The sequence below is a fragment of the Triplophysa dalaica genome, chromosome 13, assembly GCF_015846415.1.
Source record: "Triplophysa dalaica isolate WHDGS20190420 chromosome 13, ASM1584641v1, whole genome shotgun sequence".
Taxonomy (NCBI): Eukaryota; Metazoa; Chordata; class Actinopteri; order Cypriniformes; family Nemacheilidae; genus Triplophysa; species Triplophysa dalaica.
The window spans coordinates 4784009-4802029 of record NC_079554.1 but is presented as its reverse complement, the minus strand read 5'-3'; the positions used below and the strand labels follow the sequence as shown (position 1 = coordinate 4802029).

General features: G+C 40.0%; 1 protein-coding gene across 1 annotated transcript in view; it reads left to right on the top strand.

Annotated features, from left to right (window-relative positions):
• The window catches only part of kcnk10a (potassium channel, subfamily K, member 10a), a 97124-nt gene that overhangs the window by 3553 nt on the left and 75550 nt on the right, over window positions 1-18021 (top strand). The window contains exon 3 of the mRNA XM_056765225.1: window positions 13276-13393. Within this exon, the coding sequence (XP_056621203.1) occupies window positions 13276-13393 (118 nt within the window). The remainder of the gene's footprint in view (window positions 1-13275; window positions 13394-18021) is intronic.

The following is an 18021-nucleotide window of genomic DNA, read 5'->3' as shown; positions in this document are numbered from 1 at the left end:
TATGTTATTCTTGTGAGGTAAGCTAGTCTCATCTGGACTGATAAAGCAAGGGATAAAGTTTGATTGTGTCATTGGTGGGGACATATAATTGGTCTGCAGAACCGCATTGTCTCTAAAGTTTAGCACCGTTTACTTGACTTATTTAAACAATAGATTAATTTAACAATGCTCACAACAGTTTTATTTGAAAAAGTTTTCTACACTGTTCTTCATTGTTGTCACTCTCATTGTTACACTGTCTATTGCTGTCAACCGCAGTATCAGTTTCCTTAGAAATACACCAGAATATACAAATAGCTATTTATTTACATACGTATTCATGCCTATATTATCAAAACTACTGTGTGTATGACTGAGTGCTTAATAGACCTCTATAACAGTGCATCCTTAATATAACGCACATAACATAATAATGTTTTATAAGCCTAATCACCTCTGACCCAGCCTGCATCTACCTTTCCACATAGGATACAGCTGCTTTTGCCACAAAATGACACAATTGGTGGTGCGTGGCATCGAAATACTTCAAAGCTCTCATTTTAAACACACACTAAGGTTCCTGAATCAGTATGTGACCCAACTTTAGCCGTATTTTTGTCAAAACTCTTGGTAAGAATGTTTTTTTACCAGGGAAGCAGCATACGTGAGCTATCACAAAGAACATCCTTTTTCTATCTGAAAATAGTTTTTTTTATGTTGCTAAGAACTAAACTTTTAAAGAAAAAAATATATTTCATTTGAATTAAATAATTACTGGATAAATAAATGTTGAATAAAATAAGTAATAAGTACAAAACACAAGACACAGATGGACATCAGTGCATATATATTGTCACAGGCTTCACGAAGACACAGATGGAGGATCCAAATGGATCTTTATTTGAGGGTTAATCCCAAAGTCAAAATCCAAAAACAGGCATATATCCAAATGTTGTATCTTGTACTCAGGAAATGAAGATGCGTTCAAATTTGTAACTTTACTGAGTAGGCTTAGTAACAAAACACAGAGGCATTCAGCTCAGTACAGCACTTCAACATACACTGAACAGAATAGGACATCTCTAATAGTGACCACTGCTCATGGTTCATGGTTAAAGAAAATCCAACAGAGAAGTAACTTGTTTGGGAGGGATCATGGGCGTAAATCCCGGGGGGACGGAGGGAACACGTCCCCCTCCATTCGAGGGTTGTCCCCCCCAAATCATTTAAACTCGCATTCTATGTTGTCATAAATATATTTATGTATACCTTAACTAATTGTGTAATTAGAAGAAAATACAAACGCAAAAATGCGTTTTAAGTTTAGAAACTGTTGAGTTCCTCCTCCCCTGCCTCTCACAGTGGTTTGGCCCACTGCCTGCTCTCCCTGTTCATCTCACCTGCGCAATGCGCAATACATTCAAGTCATGTATGCGGCTCAGTTCATCAGTGGTTGTTGAACTCCAGTAAAAAGGCTATATTATTCTCTTTAAATGAAGTGATTCTCTTTAATGTTGTTGATCCTGATTCATTAATAAATTAGTTGTTGCAAAAAATGCTGATTACTGATGTATTTTTACATGAATCTGCTAGCTTAGCGATTAAAACGTTGCTTAGCTAGTAAACGTTAGCTTATTACAGAGGCCGTCACACTGCAACTAACACGCCGAAGCCGTTTCCCATGCATGGTTTTCTTTTTGGCGACCTGGAATGATGTGAACATTAACGACCACAATTAGCCACCGATACTGCTATTCAGGTCCCGTGTCACACACAGCCGCGAAAATACCGGTTACAATTTTGTGACGTTGGCACTAAATCTAGCGTCGACAAAAGGTGCACAGCTTTCATTCAGTTGGAGAAGGTCGTTTTCTCAGCATCTATTTTGTGCATTATGTGCGCGGCGGATAAGCTAAACATTCAGTTTACTGAAACTCGGGCGATTCATCAACGAGTACAACACAGAATTTAAGCATCTTTCACTGTTGCTGACTGTTTATTCGGGTACACGAACATGAACAAAGTTTGTTGGCGGAGGCAGTGCACTACAGGGGAAAATAACAACCACTTATTAATGACGATGTACGGTGACTTTGTCAGACGATGTTGTAGTATATATCAGGATAACAAGTGTTTAAAAAGTGACTCATTGTTAACATGTAGTATCAGGAGTAGTGTGCTTTTTCACAACAGAGAACAAAAAATATATAAATATTTTAAAATATTTTTAGTTCACTTGTATTACAGTATGTGACAGTTTAGTTATAATATGACTGCAAGTCTGCATGATTAACCTATGAACCTAATGTATTTTGTCACCTTGTGTTGTAGTTAGTTCGATTTTGACTGTATTATTTGTGTCCCCTCCAAAAATTGCTCTTGAGAAATTTTAGGGGTATGGTCCCCCTATTATTAAATGAGATTTACGCCCATCGGAGGGATGCGCTTCGCGAAATAAAGTTGCAGATACTTTGTTCCCCAGAAAGAATTTACACATGATAGGAAGGAAGTTGGACAGATGGTGGGCTCTCCCTCTTCCTCGTGGATATTTGCTCGATGGCTTTTGGTCGGGGTCACTGAGTGCAGCTATGACACGTCAGAGGAGATCTGGCCCTCCCTGCTGAGCCTGGTTTCTCCCGAGGTTTTTTTCTCCATTCGGCGAGAGGTCGTCCGGTCAGGGTTCTCTGGGTAAGCGCTGCTTCCTTAATTAGGGATGCGCCGCAGAGACCACTTCCTACCGCCGGGAGGAGTTTAGTGGGATACCAACATGATCTCGCCATTTAGGGGAGATCTCATAAAATAAGTGCAGACTGATGCAGTTAACCGCGAGGTGGAGGTCCACCTGGGGAGGTCATGGGTTACCGGAGATGGTAACTGTTCATGAGGGTACGTCAGACGGAACTGCCCAAGAGGGGGGTGTTACAATCATCCTGTAGCACTAGGTCCGGTTAGAGTTATACGCTAACTGCTCTGCCCAGCCCGCCCGCAGAGGGTCCTTGCTTATTGATGGATGGAATGCCTGTTCTTTACCACGTGGGGTGGGAAAGAGGGAGGCTATGTAGCACACTGATCCAACCTACTGGGAGGGTGTGAAGGTGCTTTCGCAGGCGTACACCCAGCTGGCTGCCGGTCCTAGATGTGGCCATGCAGGACGCGGGCTGATACCGGTTTATGCGGAGTCGCGAGGGTGTTTGGGGCGTAGCCCAACCCTGCAGATGTCTGCCAGAGAGGCATCCCTGGTCGGGGCCCCTGGGGGCAACCGTCGTGACGGAGTCCACAATCTTGTGCGCCAGTCTCTGTTTGGAGACAGTCCTTCCTGCTGCCCTCCGAAACAGACAAGAGCTGATCAGAGCTCTTAAGCTCTGCGTGCGGTCCAGGTAGAGGTGCAGCTGGCGTGCTGGACACAACACCACTGGGGTTCGGTCTTGCTCCATGATAGGGAGCGCCTGCAAGTTCGCCACCTGGCGGGGGGAACCTTGGGCACGTGGCCGGGTCGGGGTCTCAGGCTAGCATGTGACTTACCCCACCCTAATTCTAGACAGTCAGGGGACACGGAAAATGCTTGTAAATCCCCTACACTCTTGGAGACGAGCGCCATCAGGAGAAGTGTCTTCATCATGCTGAGGAAGAGCGGCCTCTCTGAGTTCTCGAAGGGCCTGGGAGGCACACTACGTGGGTACAGAGCGTGATCCAGGCGGATCCGCCTTCACGCGCCCCTTGGGGTTCTACTGATCAGGTTGTGCTGCCCTAGGGACTTTCCACCACTGAGTAGTGATGAGCAGATGCTACAAACACTTTCAGTGTGGAGGGGAGACGTAAGTCTCCAGTCCCTTAGGAACATCATGTTCCGATCGAGCACCTCCGTGGGTCTTCTCTCCGAGAAGAGCACCGGGACGAGAAGGGGCACCACTTATAGGCGTTTAGCTGCACGGTGGCTGGGGGCCAAGCCTGAGTGATGGTCTCCACCACAGGGAGGGGGGATAGCCAACTCAGGATCTCCTCGTCCTGTCCAGGGGCCAGACAGGGGGGCTCCAGAGGTCTGGCCTGGGGTGCCATAACGTGCCCTTTCCCTGAGAGAGCTGGTCTTTTGTCAGGGGAATCGTAAAATATCTGATGGGTAGGGGCGGCTTGAAGCCGTGCGCAAAACCCGCCATACCGCGTATCCAGCCGCAAGTGTTGGGGGAGGGCGAACCCCATCTGTCGGTTCGACACAACGTTGAGAGACCGACAGAGAGGGAACCCAAGTTACCCAAATTAGAGTTTCACTGCACTATGATATATGACCCACAATGTAGGAAAGACGTTGAGAAAAAATGGTTGCAAGAAACGAAAGGCAAGGAAGTTCCCCTAATTTCACAACAAATTGTTTTAGGGCAATATGGAGTAGCATTACAAGTTGACCATTGTGATTTCATTAAGATGAACAGTTATTGCAACACTCTGGTTCTAACTGTTGGTAAGACAGATAAGATAAAATGACATTTAGTCCATGATCCAAGAGATGTTAATGAAATAGTTTTTCTTTGCTCTCCCTCTTTTAGTATTCCATTGGCAGAGGAGAGCCTACCATTTTTTTTTTTGCATTTGCTTATGAGGGAACACAAATACCCTATACTCGAGTCCAGAAGGATTCCGTTCTTCATATTTTCAATCAATTGATAAAAAATTACTTGTGAGACATGATGCTGGACAGCACAGTCCTTCAGTATGGGAATGATGTGTTAATTTGTGCACCTACGTTTGAACAATGTCACAAACATTAAGTCTTGACAAAAATGGCTGAAGGAGATCATAAGGTTTAAAAGCAAAATTACAGTACTGTATCCCTCAAGTGGAATACTATGGCCGAACAATTTTGTACAAAATCGAAGGGATAAGTAAGATAACTCTGCCACAGACCGGGTTTAGCTCAGACTGGGTAGAAGATTATGCAATCAAAACTGCCCCCCTTGAGAACACTAATGAAACAAGCAGGACATCCGAACCTGAGAGCCCCAATGACATGGAGTAATGACGGCCAGTTATAAGGAAAGGAGGATTCTGACAACCCCTTTGTTACTCTTTGCCTATTATGATGTGGGGATATGATTGCGGACAATGTCCAGTCACTGAACGAGTTGAGTGGAGCACGGGGGCGGCAAGAAGAGCTACTCTCTTTTAGTGAACGCGGAGGCCACTCACTGGCTAAATATAGGTAGCTTAAAGTTTTAGTTACCCTATAGTGTCTCTTTTAGGGACCTCAACCGTTCAGGAGATCAATTTGGAAACGTGTGGTGCCATTAACATTACAATACCATTGGCTACTAGACCTGAGTCAAGATATTTCCTATTTGAACCAACTGCATTTTGGCCAGTAAGACCGACATAGGCCCGACCACTGATATAATATTATTTTGGCAATCTATGCAACCACTATGAGGAAATCTCTAGACAGCAGAGAGAACCTTGGATCAATTAGATCAGGGGTTTTCAACTGGTTCTGTGCCAGGGACCACCATTCTGACTAACAAGTAATTGGCGGCCCACTATTGTGTGTGGGGGGGTACTCCTTACCTGTTAGTTGGATTTCTGGGCGTGGTGGCCTCCACACAGCCTGATAGGTGCAAAGCTAGCCTACATTTACATTTAGTCATTTAGCAGACGCTTTTATCCAAAGCGACTTACAAGTGGGGTAGATAATGGAAGCACTTAGGACAGCATAAGTACAACAAAAGCATAAGTGCAATCAAAAAGAAGACTAGTCTCATATAGCCTAACGGGTCAATGACAAATAAGAAAATGTCAGGTGGTGCGACCATATATTAATTTAAAATAATATACATTTAATGTATTTAGCACTGAGTATTTTTCCCCTCATATATAAGAAATTTAACATAAAATCATGCCAAAATATTTTATTAAGAATTTTATTGAGAAAATTAACATTTATTTCTCAGTTTTGTTCTCTGTTTGTATGTTCGGACGGTCGCACCACCTGACATTTTTGGTCTTTCAAACACCAAAACTCAAAAAATCTATTGAATTTCACTAAAATGAAAAGGGTTTCTTATAAAGGACATATTGTAGATCCATTTGATATATGACATGTATTTATTCAAATTCTTTTTAGGAAAATAATGAATTTGGACACAAAAAATACATGTCACGTCATTGACCCTAACACAGTATACGGAACCATTCATTCATACATTTTTTTTTTTTTAGAGTAGAGAAGAAAAGAGTCAGAACAGATCAGTCAGATGTTGGCGGAAGAGATGTGTTTTCAAGCGTCATGTAAAGACATGTAGAGTTAAGTATCATCCCACATAGCAGTGATAGGAAAAGCCATGTTTCCTAATGACAGAGCCAAGGGATGTCATGTATACAGAGAATAGCATCGGACCAAGCACTGAGCCCTGAGGCACACCTGTGTCGAGATGATGGGACTCCGACACCTCACCTCTCCAAGATACTCTAAAGGACCTACCCGAGAGGTAAGACCTGAACCATTGTAGCACCATTCCAGAGACCCCCATTGCCTTGAGAGTGGACAGGAGGATGTGATGGTTAACGGTGTCAAAGGCGGCAGATAGATCTAGTAGGATAAGAACAGATGAGTTAGAGGAGGCTCTTTCCAGTCTCAGGGCTTCAATAACAGAGAGCAGCGCAGTCTCAGTGGAATGACCGCTCTTGAACCCAGACAGGTTGCTGTCCAGGAGGTTGTTCTGGGTGAGGAAAGATGAGAGCTGGTTACAAACAACACGTTCCAGAGTTTTAGCAGCGAAGGGGAGTAGGGATACTGGTCTATAGTTTTCTAACAGTGCAGGATTAAGAGTAGGCTTCTTTAGTAGTGGGGTAATACGGGCCTCTTTGAAGAGTGTAGGAAATGTGCCAGTGGTGAGAGACGAGTTGATAATGTGAGTCAGAGAGGGAACAACCGATGGAGAGATGGCCTGGAGGAGATGGGTGGGGATGGGATCTAGAGGGCAGGTAAGTCAGGTGTTTGGAAGAAATTACCTTGGAAACTGCCTCTTCAGATGGAGAGAGAACGAGGGGAACAAGCATGTGTCAGGGGATTGACTGTGGTCAAGAGGCGGTGGCGCAGAGAATTGATTGCTGATGGTGCTCGTTTTCTTTACAAAGAACGATGCGAAATCGTCAGCTGTTAAATCTGATGGAGGTGAGGGGGAAGGCGGGCAGAGGAGAGCAGAAAAGGTTTTAAAGAGAGTATGAGGGTCAGGAGAGTTGTTGATTTTAGTGTGGTAGTATTGGGTTTTCGCAGAGGAGACATCCGCAGAGAAGGAAGAGAGAAAAGACTGGTAGAGAGAGAGGTCAGTCGGTTCTTTTGATTTGCGCCACTTTCTCTCAGCAGACCTGAGAGATGTGCGATGCTCACGGAGAACATCAGATAACCAGGGGGCAGAAGGAGATGCACGAGATGGTCTAGATCTAAGAGGGCATAAGATGTCTAAGCAGGAGGTTAGTGTGGAGCAAAGGGTGTTGGTGGCAGTGTTAGCATCAAGGAGAGAGAACTGTTTAGCGGGTGGGAGAGTAGCAGAGACTGCAGAGGATAAGCGAGAGGGAGAGAGTGATCGTAGGTTGCGTCGGAATGTGACCAGTGGGGAGGCATGAGTAGTGTCTGGAGAAGTTAAGTCGAGATCAAGAGTGATGAGGAAATGATCCGACGTGTGCAGTGGGGCTACCTGGGAGTGATGGGTGAAGCAATAGCGTGTGTAGATGAGATCAAGTTGATTACCAGATTTATGGGTTGCTGAAGTGGGGACTCGCTTGAGGTCAAACGATGCAGTCAGGTTGTTGAAGTCAGCAGCCTGTGTTTTTTCCAGGTGGATGTTGAAGTCACCAAGTACCACCAGAGGAGTACCATCCTCGGGGAATGATGACAGAAGTGTGTCCAATTCCTCCAAGAAGAGTCCAAGGTGCCCTGGGGGACGATATATAACTACAACATGCGTTTTAACAGGGTAGATGACAGTGACAGCATGAAACTCAAAGGCGGTGTTGTTGCATGAGGGTGCAAGCTGTTTGAATTTCCAGTCATTAGGAATAAGTAGACCAGTTCCTCCGCCCCTCCCTGATATGCGTGGGCTGTGGGAGAAAGTGCAATTATTGGAGAGTGCAGCCGGTGTGGCAGTGTCCTCGGCTTTGATCCAGGTTTCAATAAGTGCTAAAAGAGAAAGACCCGAATGTTTGGCAATAGCTGTGATGAAATCTGCCTTGTTTACAGCGGATTGGCAGTTCCATAAACCAATAGGAAAGGTAACAGAGGTAGTGCTGGATGCTGAAAGAGTACGCAGGTTGCTAGCATTAGCCATGCGTGGCCTTCTGCGAGTAACCGTTTGTGTACGAGATGTAATGACAGTGTGGATTTGGAAACACATAGTAAAAAAAGGAAGGAATGTACAAGACAAATAAAGATAATAGATAAGTGCAATAGTCGAAGTGCAAACAGTAATACTCAAGTGCCTTGTTGGTGTCGTTGCTCGGTGGAGTCGCACAGGTAGAGTCGATGGTCTTTACTCTCTTCGGTCTTCACGCGATGAGGGCTGCACGCGACCGCTGCACGCGGTGGATAGACTTATATAACCGTTTTAGTCTAGCACTTTAATTCAGCAGGACACGCCTTCCAAAATCTCCCAATAACACGCCAAATAAACGCAACTGTTAACACGTGACTCAGCGTGACTCACCGGACGCACACAATGGAAACGAAACTGCGCTAGATTTGATAAGACACTCACAATAATCAATTAAACTTACGAGACTTTCAGATGATTCTCAAACTGCAACAAACTGCTTCTCCCACGAACTGGGCTTAAACAACAGTTTAAATACTTTAGCTGGCGTTGGACACGCCTTCCAAAATCTCCCAATAACACGCCAATTAAACGCGACTGTTAACACGTGACTCAGCGTGACTCACCGGACGCACACAAGCCTATCCTGTGTCAGTTTGAATCTCAACTCAAACTCAAATAAATTATGGAAAAAAAGTGATTTTAATAGTGAAATTAGGTAGGCTGGAATGCATGTCACGGACGACATGCAATGCCGCCGCGGACCACCAGGGGACCGCAGACCACCGGTTGAAAACCCCTGAATTATATTATGAGACTTTAGCCTGGATTTTCACAGGGTCACAAATGTTTACATTCTGACCAATAATGCTAATGCTAAATGTAGATAAAACGTTATGGTTAATCAAATATCACAAATCTGGTTGAAAGGTTGGAAACATATAGCTGACGGATGCAAATGCTTTAATATTTGCTGCATTTTGTTTACTGTTGTGTGTCCTTTACCTGCTCAGCATGTTTGCACTAGTGTTGTTAAAATAAGCATATGTTTTCTGCTCTTCTTGCGCTACTTTGGCGGGAGATAAGCTGCGCGTGGAGCAGAAAGGGTTAAAACGAAGTGCGTTTGGCACTTAAAGAAATTTGACGATAAAGAGGCAAAATATCAATTACATAAATGTTCCTGAGAGCGCATCTGATGTGATTCTCCATTGTGAAGATGTGTGGCTCAAATTAAACTACCAAAATAGTAAAACGTGGGGGGATATGGTTAATATATGGTTAAATATGGTTAATATGGTTAAATAAGTATACATAGGAATTTATGATGATTACAAAGACACACTAGTAGAATGGGATAATAGAGCACATTCATTTAGCTGTTACACTACAGTTATTTAATGCATTCATGACAATGTTAAAAAAGACATTTAAAGTATCCATAGGAATTAATGATTATGACAGACACTTGCTGTCACAGATTTGAGGGAAGAAAGAACCCAATTGCAGGCATTGGGGAAGACAACAAAAACCCACGATGGGGAAAACAAGACACGATAAACGGGAAACAGAGGAACATAGATTGACTACACTTAACTAACAAAGACTAAATACAACAGTTGACAGTACTACAATAAACTAACACTAAACTAGACTTACTTTGACATGGGAAATATCATTCACAGAGAAACATGCACAGGACACAGGACAAGGAAACATGAGGACTATTTAACTGGGAAGAAATTAAACAGGCACAGGTGCTTGGCATGAAGTAATTAACAATCAATAACGAGACGATAGGGTGGAAAACACAGACGAGTCCCGGCGAGAGTGTGGAAGGTCAAAAGGGACAAAAACAACTCTCTCCAAATATAACAGTGAGTTCAGTTCTAATTCTTCCTCGAAACCAAGAAATATCTGACAAGAGGCAGAATCATGACACTTTTAGAATGGGATGATTTGAAATCACACATATTCATGGATGAACAACACACAAATAAATTTACTGTGTTTTGATACAATATGTTACAATAAATATCTATTAAATGATGATTCACACAGAAGTACTTTGTAATGTGTTTGAGTGTTTTAGAGCACATTGTAAAATCCAGTGATGTCTAAGGGACTGTGAGGCCTTAAGGCTTTGAGGCCTAAAGTAAACCAGTAAATCTGTTGTGAAGCCTGGGTACTTTTTCAGTTTGTGGGACTCGATGACCTAGTAATATTGAGAAAAACATGTTTTTCTGTGCCTGGTACGTACTGCATTCAAATTTACAATCTAAGATACAATCTTATGCTGATACAGCAAAGTGAGCAAGGCCATAAGTCTGTAAGAAAAGAGGATAGAAGGAGGTGAAGGAGATAAGTGTGTAATGATATGCAACAAATTAAAAAGATTGTTTTATCATCATTTGAAATGTATCATATCGCTTAAGAAATAAGGGTAGAAGATGAAAAGAGATTGGCTAAGAAATATGAGAGATAGCAAGAAATTACCTGATTGGTACAAAGTAAGGAACACCTCTTGGTAAAACTGTTGATGTAAAGCACAACTTTTTCAGATGTTTTCTGAGCATTACACTTTGTTGACCCAGGCAGTAGTGTGTTGACCTTTTGGCACCTGGAACATTTGTCTTTGACATTCTTTTCACAATGAAAAGACTGTTATGGCCAGCTAGAAAAGCTTGAAAAGATACCCTTGCTGAGGTATCTTTATTTTCAAACACTCATGCATATTTATATTGCTGTTTCCAAAGTAACTGCAAACAATACAAGCGGTTAGCAGAGGAGCAGCGTTGCCAAAACCTGAGGATGGGGTCGCAGTCAGAGAGAGCCGCAGCGGAAGTTAACGTTTTAAACCCCGGGAAACACTGGATCCTAGTAGTTCCCAAATTTTTTCCAATTGCTGCAACTCTAGGCAAATAAACGGGCACGTCAGAATTAGATCGGCAACTATAAACCTAAGGGACCATCACACCATGACACTTGTTAATTCTTTGTGTTTAAACCAGGTTCACTCTTTGCAAAGTCTTGTCTGTGTAACACGCCAACTCTGAGTGCTCTTCTATGTCTGGTTTGATCATTTGCTTGTATCGAGAATTATCCTGTTTTTGTATTTTACCCTAGTCCCCATGTTTGGATGGTTTGCCAGTATATTTAGTCTTTGGTTTACCCCTTTCAACAATGACTGCATTTGGATCCTCACCCTTGTCTCTCTACGCAGTTTAGTAACTTTTATTTAAACAAAATCTCCTTAACTTTTAAAACTTTTCAGACCAGCCTTTGTAAAGCCAACATGATGTTTGTCTACAATGTTTACTATCCAGTTCATGGTAATGTATTACAAATGTTTACGATACTATTATAAATAAATGTATTTTATCGATATTGACAATAAACAAGATTGACAGTAGGTTGTGGTTATGCACCTGTTAAACATTTTGTCTTAGGAGGCACAGTGGTTGCAATTGGTCTCTCTGCTTCCCTACACTCATATTTTAAGTGTGATTTACTGACCAAAAGAGAAACACTTAAATGTGAAAACTGATTAGAATTTTAGAAACAGTTGTCTTCAAAGTTAGTCTTACTCAGTCATCCTCAATAGACGACCCCAGTCCGGATCCGGACCTTTGCTTTGTTCCATCTGGACCGCAAGACATAGCCTAATAAACCATTTCAAACTTTTGACAATTTTGGATGTTTAATATGAGCCGCGCGTCTTCACAATGGAGAATCACATCACATGCGCTCTCAGGAACATTTATGTAATTGATTTTTTGCTGCTTTATCCTCAAATATCTTTATGAAGCGACAAACGCACTTGATTTGAACCCTTTCCGCTCCACACGCGCTGCTTATCTCCCACCAAAGAAGCGCATGAAGAGCATCAAACACGTGCTTATTTAAACAACACTAGTGCAGACAAGCAGAGCAGGTAAATATACACACAACAAGCATTTGTATCCATCAGTCTGTTTACTGTTAGCTATATGTCTCCAACCTTTCAATCAGATTGGTGATATTTTATTAACCATAACGTTTTTATCTACATTTAGCATTGGCATTATTGGTCAGCATGTAAACATTTGTGACCCTGTGAAAACCCTCACAATCAAATTGATTCGCAGACAATAAGCATCAAACATTAATTTCAAGCATTAATTTGGAGATTAAGATTTTGGTATTATTCGGTCAATACTAGAAATATTGTTATATTTTCACAGAATATTCTGAAGGATGGTTTTATGAAGGACATTTGCTGGGTTTTTCAAAAGCAGGTTCACATTTTATAATGAAAAACGTTTTATTTGGGAAATTATTTAAAGACAGAAGTAGTTCTGGTATGAAAGTGATAATGGCATGCTATTTTATTAAGTATTTTTGTTTACTGTTAATGATTTTAATTGTTATATAGCATTTTAATTGTCACATTACATTTGCTATTTGAAAGTTGTCAGTAGTCTTTTTATTTTCAAGTATTAATTATCAGACTTCTATTAAGAGGGCATTCCCCTAAGGCACAGAGCCTATACATACAGTACATATATCAAAATTATAAAATAAATGGCCTGATTAAAGATCATATCTATTATATAGTATATCCAACTGGGCTAAATTTATTAAATATGTATTTATTTTCAAATAACATATTACCCATACCTCAGTTTGGTAGAAAATATAAAGACTGGACCTCTTGGAACTTGGATTGAATACCCCTGGTCTAACAATTCCGTGAATACACACAGCTCTATATAAAGAACAATTTGATTGTAAACTTGGACAAAATTAAGTTTAGTTGATATACATCAGATTGGGAAAAATGCATTAATAATATGTTGTTTAATTCTTCATATTCTGTTTTGTACATCTTTCAACACTGCATCTTTCTTTTTTTTTACTACTATTTATATGTATGTTAAGCTGCTTTTCAACAATGCAAAAGTACTCTGTATAGATAGATTTTAATTTAATATAATATTCTTAACTAGTAATATTTCATTTTCAGCACTCTGTTGATGCGGTAAATGCTGGAGTCAGTCCTATTGGAGACACATCATACAACTCCAGTCACTGGGATCTAGGAAGTTCATTCTTTTTTGCTGGAACTGTGATCACAACAATAGGTAACCTATTTCATGTTAATTTCCCTGTTTATCACACACCACACATGGATGTATCCCATTTAACAAATGACTCATAGAAGCCACATTCATATTTTTATACTCAAGCCAAATAAAATGCATTTTCTTTTTGTCATAAACTTATGGTCACACTTCCTGTCAGTTCACCAGACCACATGACCAACAATGAAATGTGAGCAAATTATGGATACCTTTTTATATGTATATGCTATGTCTGAAATATGTCCTGCTTTGGGCTGTGAACAAATGCCATGTAATGCTTTCTATGCAATTGTTTGTTTTTGTTCGGCACATCCTTGCTACAGTTTAAAGGATTGAAGAGATAAAATAAATTGCTGGAAAATAAATAATTCTGTAAGTTCTGTAATATTATAAAACACATCAAATGAATGTCTATTCTCTAAAAAGACAAAGTCAATGATTCCAAAATGTTTTCCCTTTGACCTTTTTGCGAAGCATTTTCTTAGAAGGACTGATGCAAGTCACTTAAAGGGATACTTCACCCAAAAATGAAAATTTTGCCATCATTTACTTACCTTCGAGTTGTTCCAAATCTGTAGAAATGTCTTTGTTCTGATGACCACAGAGAAAGAAATTTGGAAGAATGCTTATAACCAGACAGATTTTGCCCCCCATTGACTACCATTGTAGGAAAAAATATTAGAAAGTGCCCCAGAACGATTTGTGCTTCATTCTTCAAAATGTCAATTTTTTTCTACTATGATAGTCAAAAGGGAGCAATATATGTACGGTTTTAAGATTTTTTTTCATATATTTTTATCTGTATTCATCAGAACAAAGAAATTTAAACAGATTTCGAACAACTCGAAGTTGTGCAAGTAATGACAGAATTTAGATTTTTGGGTGAAGTATCCCTTTAAATCCATTAGCTCCTTGCTGTGTTACCTGCCAGGGCCCATGATTTACTACTTAAAGTAGCAATTCAGATGCAATTGGTCGTGTCCACTTACATGGTTTTTATGATGTGCTTTTATGATGCGCCTGGAGAGCAGCGGGTGATTTTCCTCCATAGGAATTCACTATCACAAACTCAAAGTACCTATGTTTAACGACCTGAACAACGAACAGGTATGCTTAAATTTCTGTCAAACCTTACTTGCAATAAATACTATCTTACTATATTAAACATCGTTGAAAGAAAAAGCCCTTATCAAATGGAGAAATAGAAAAATCCTATGTCAAGCGTTTCTTCCCTACAGTAACGTACCAAAACAACACCCACTTAAAACCAAAATAAATACATATAAATTAGTTTATCACTGAAATCAAACATAAAAATGATAACAGAAAAGTTTTATGTTCTCAGTTCGTCGCTTCCTTGAGCCATGTTAATTGGGTTCTTTAAAAAGAACTTTAAAGGGGTCATATGGCGCAAATATGTGTGTAATGGTGATAAATAATACCTAAATAATGTTCAGTGCAGAGATATTGTCTTTAACAGAATTCGCTTTTCAAGGACTGCAGAGAACGGCTGGAATCGGATTACAGCCCTCTACTTCCCGGGTACATGATGTTACTTTTCCCTAGTGCTTTTAATAACCTCTCCCCAAAGGAATACGCCTTCCTTAGAGAAGAGAAAGAGCCGCTGTAGTAGTGTTTGGTTATCAGAGATCGTAAACATTTGACTGAGCTACGCCCTAAACTACTTTAACTTTCATCACAGTCCTACAGCTGGTTATAAGAATTCAGCTACACACATTCTAAGATAACCAACGGTCAAATAACAGCTTCCATGACTTTAACATCGACTGTGTAAGCTGTTCTGTGTAAAACACTAAAATTGTGTGAGTGTGCAATTACCTCTTAAACACTTTGAAGTCCTGCTTGCAAATGTCTCCTGTTCAAACTGCTTGTTTTATAATCCAACTCGGGTCCAATATATAAAGGCAAAACTAACGCTTCTGTTTTAGTGTTAATTAATATACTCGGTCTGACGCCATTCGGTCCGGTGTCATTTCCCTCGCCATAGTAGGGATCACTAACAAAGATTGATGTTTGCACATGCACTATCAGACCTCCGTTACACTTCGATGGATCCGCATGTTTTTAACTGATAAAGTGATGTTGATGGCATTGTTACTGTTTATTGCTCAAATCCAAAGTTCCTCAATCTCAAAAACAGCAAAGACTGGCTCCTTTAAAATCTACTCAATACTTTACTGGAAACTTTTGCAATTGCTGGAGAGCTGGCGAAATTTGCACAGTAGAAGGTATTCTAGAAAAAACATGAGCTGCAGAATTCTGAAGCAACTGGAGTTTTTATATAGTTCAGATTCTCCCTATGCTTTTGGTCCTTAAGTGGACTTTCCTTAATTGAACCCTTTTCATCCAACCGTTTATCACTAAGGGTTATGTTAGGGCTGGGGGTTAACGATTATTTATTAAATAATTTGTTAATTGTTATACAAAATGAAAGAGCCTGTTTACTCTTTACAGTACCAACAAAAGTCTCTTGTTCAAAAAATTCAAAAGTTGTAGTGCAAAAAAAGGCACTGTACAGTGCACAGTATAGACATTCCTGAGAGTGTTAAACAAAATATAAAATTCCTGTTTTTGCATATATATTTTGTGTGCATTGCATCTCTTTCCCAAAATAGAAAGCCAGCGTTCTTTGCTTTGTCCTAGAAAACACGAAAGCAAGGCATATTAGAACAACAGCTTTGACAGTGGGGTATTTTAAATCTACCTCATTGTAGTGCTATGCTATGATTAGTTTATTTGAATGCTAACGTGGCTATCTAGCAGCTGTTAACCAATTAATCGACGTATCTTAGCTCTCTGTGCAGTTTGTACGTGCTAGGTTAGTAGCTAACGTTCACATTAGATAACGTCAGCTACTATAGATAGTGTTCTGCAGCCATAAGCTAGCTTCCATTCAAGCCAACATTAGATGATAACTAACGTTAGCTAAACACAGCTGTCTAGGCGCCAGTAGCTACCTAGCATGAACAAACTGCACGGAGAACTAAGATAGTTAGCTAGCACCATCGAAGCTCAAGCTACACTAGTTACATTTACACTATTAGTGCTTACTTGTTATTGTCTCCTTCACGAGTGACAATGGGGTGCCTCCGTTTCAGATGCTCCAACATTGCTGTTGTGCTGGCGTGGTATATCAACTCCATTTGACAAAGAGCGCAAATATCGACACCTTTACATTTGGGGCTAAATTTGACTAAATTTCTTTCAAACTGATCTAAAACCCAATTTAACCCCTGCTTATAACAATATTTCTGTTATGGGTCCTAGAAGATTTAAAGTCAATTATTTTGTCAATTCATTTATCAATAAGGAACTCACGTAACACCATTTTTCCAATTTTGAAACCTGTTCTTCATACTCCGAGTCTTTCCATTGTAACATCTCCCTGTTTAAGTTAAGGTGTTACTCTGAGGAGGTTCAGTACACCATAAAGTGCCATTTCATTCGCAATTTGTATTATTTACAAGTCTCACTCTGGATTTGTATTCTTATTGTATTAAACAGAAAACAGCAGTGGTGACAGGACACATCCTTGAGGTGTTCCGTTATTTAAAAAAAAAAATGATTTAACCCCTCGAGCACAAACTTGTTGTGGTCTATTTGTTAAAAAGAATTAATCCAATGAACAACTTCACCAATTACCACTAATCCAAAAGCCTTTCTAAAAGTGAATTTATCTGCATTGTATTCAAATCTTATTGTTTAGTAAAAAAAAAGAACACGCAGATAAGCCTTTGCTTGTTGTAAATGGCTAGCAATTGTATCAACCATAGTACACCTTGCATCCTCTGTCCAACTTTGAGGTTTGTATGCAAGTTTTCTAATTTCTCTAATATATAGAATTTAAGATGATAATTAATGAACCTCTCCATACATTTAGCAAGTTTTGATGTCAAGGCCACCGGACGAATATCTTAAAAATGTTTAGCTTCTACTTTTTTAGAAGGGGTCGTGTAAATTATAATTTCAATGTATTTGGTACAAAATGTAAAACTAATAAAACTGAATTAATCTTGTTAAGATTTATATTCAGACATTCTCAAAAAACTAAAGAATCTAGCACTTCAAGCATAAAGAATCTTTTTGACCCCAGTTCTCAAGTTAATTTTTTTTCAGTTTTCACTCCATTCACTCAATTGTGGTGCTATCTGTAGCAGTTCCTGTCCAACTGCATGCACAGGCATGCACACACACACACAAATACACATGCCCCAACACTTGAGCACACACACGGGAACCAATGTTGTGCAAGTGACTTCCAAACTGTAACAGATTACTTGTTACTGTTTCAAAAGTAATCCCTTACCTTGAAATATAACTGTCTCAGAATTGTAATATGCTACATGACTCCTGTATTACTTTTGAGTTACTTTCACCAAATTAACTACAGAAGTACAACTTAACATTTTAAGATGACAAAAAGTCTGTGTATTTTATGTATTTTCAAAATACAAAATACTTTTTGCCAATCAACCTCTTTATTAGACTGCTGATTTTTTATTAACTAGGCTTCACAAAAATACTAAAATGAAATGCACTTAAATTCAAAATACTATTACCAAAAAATAGTATTTTGTATTTCAAATTGATGTATTTGAAACACTGCC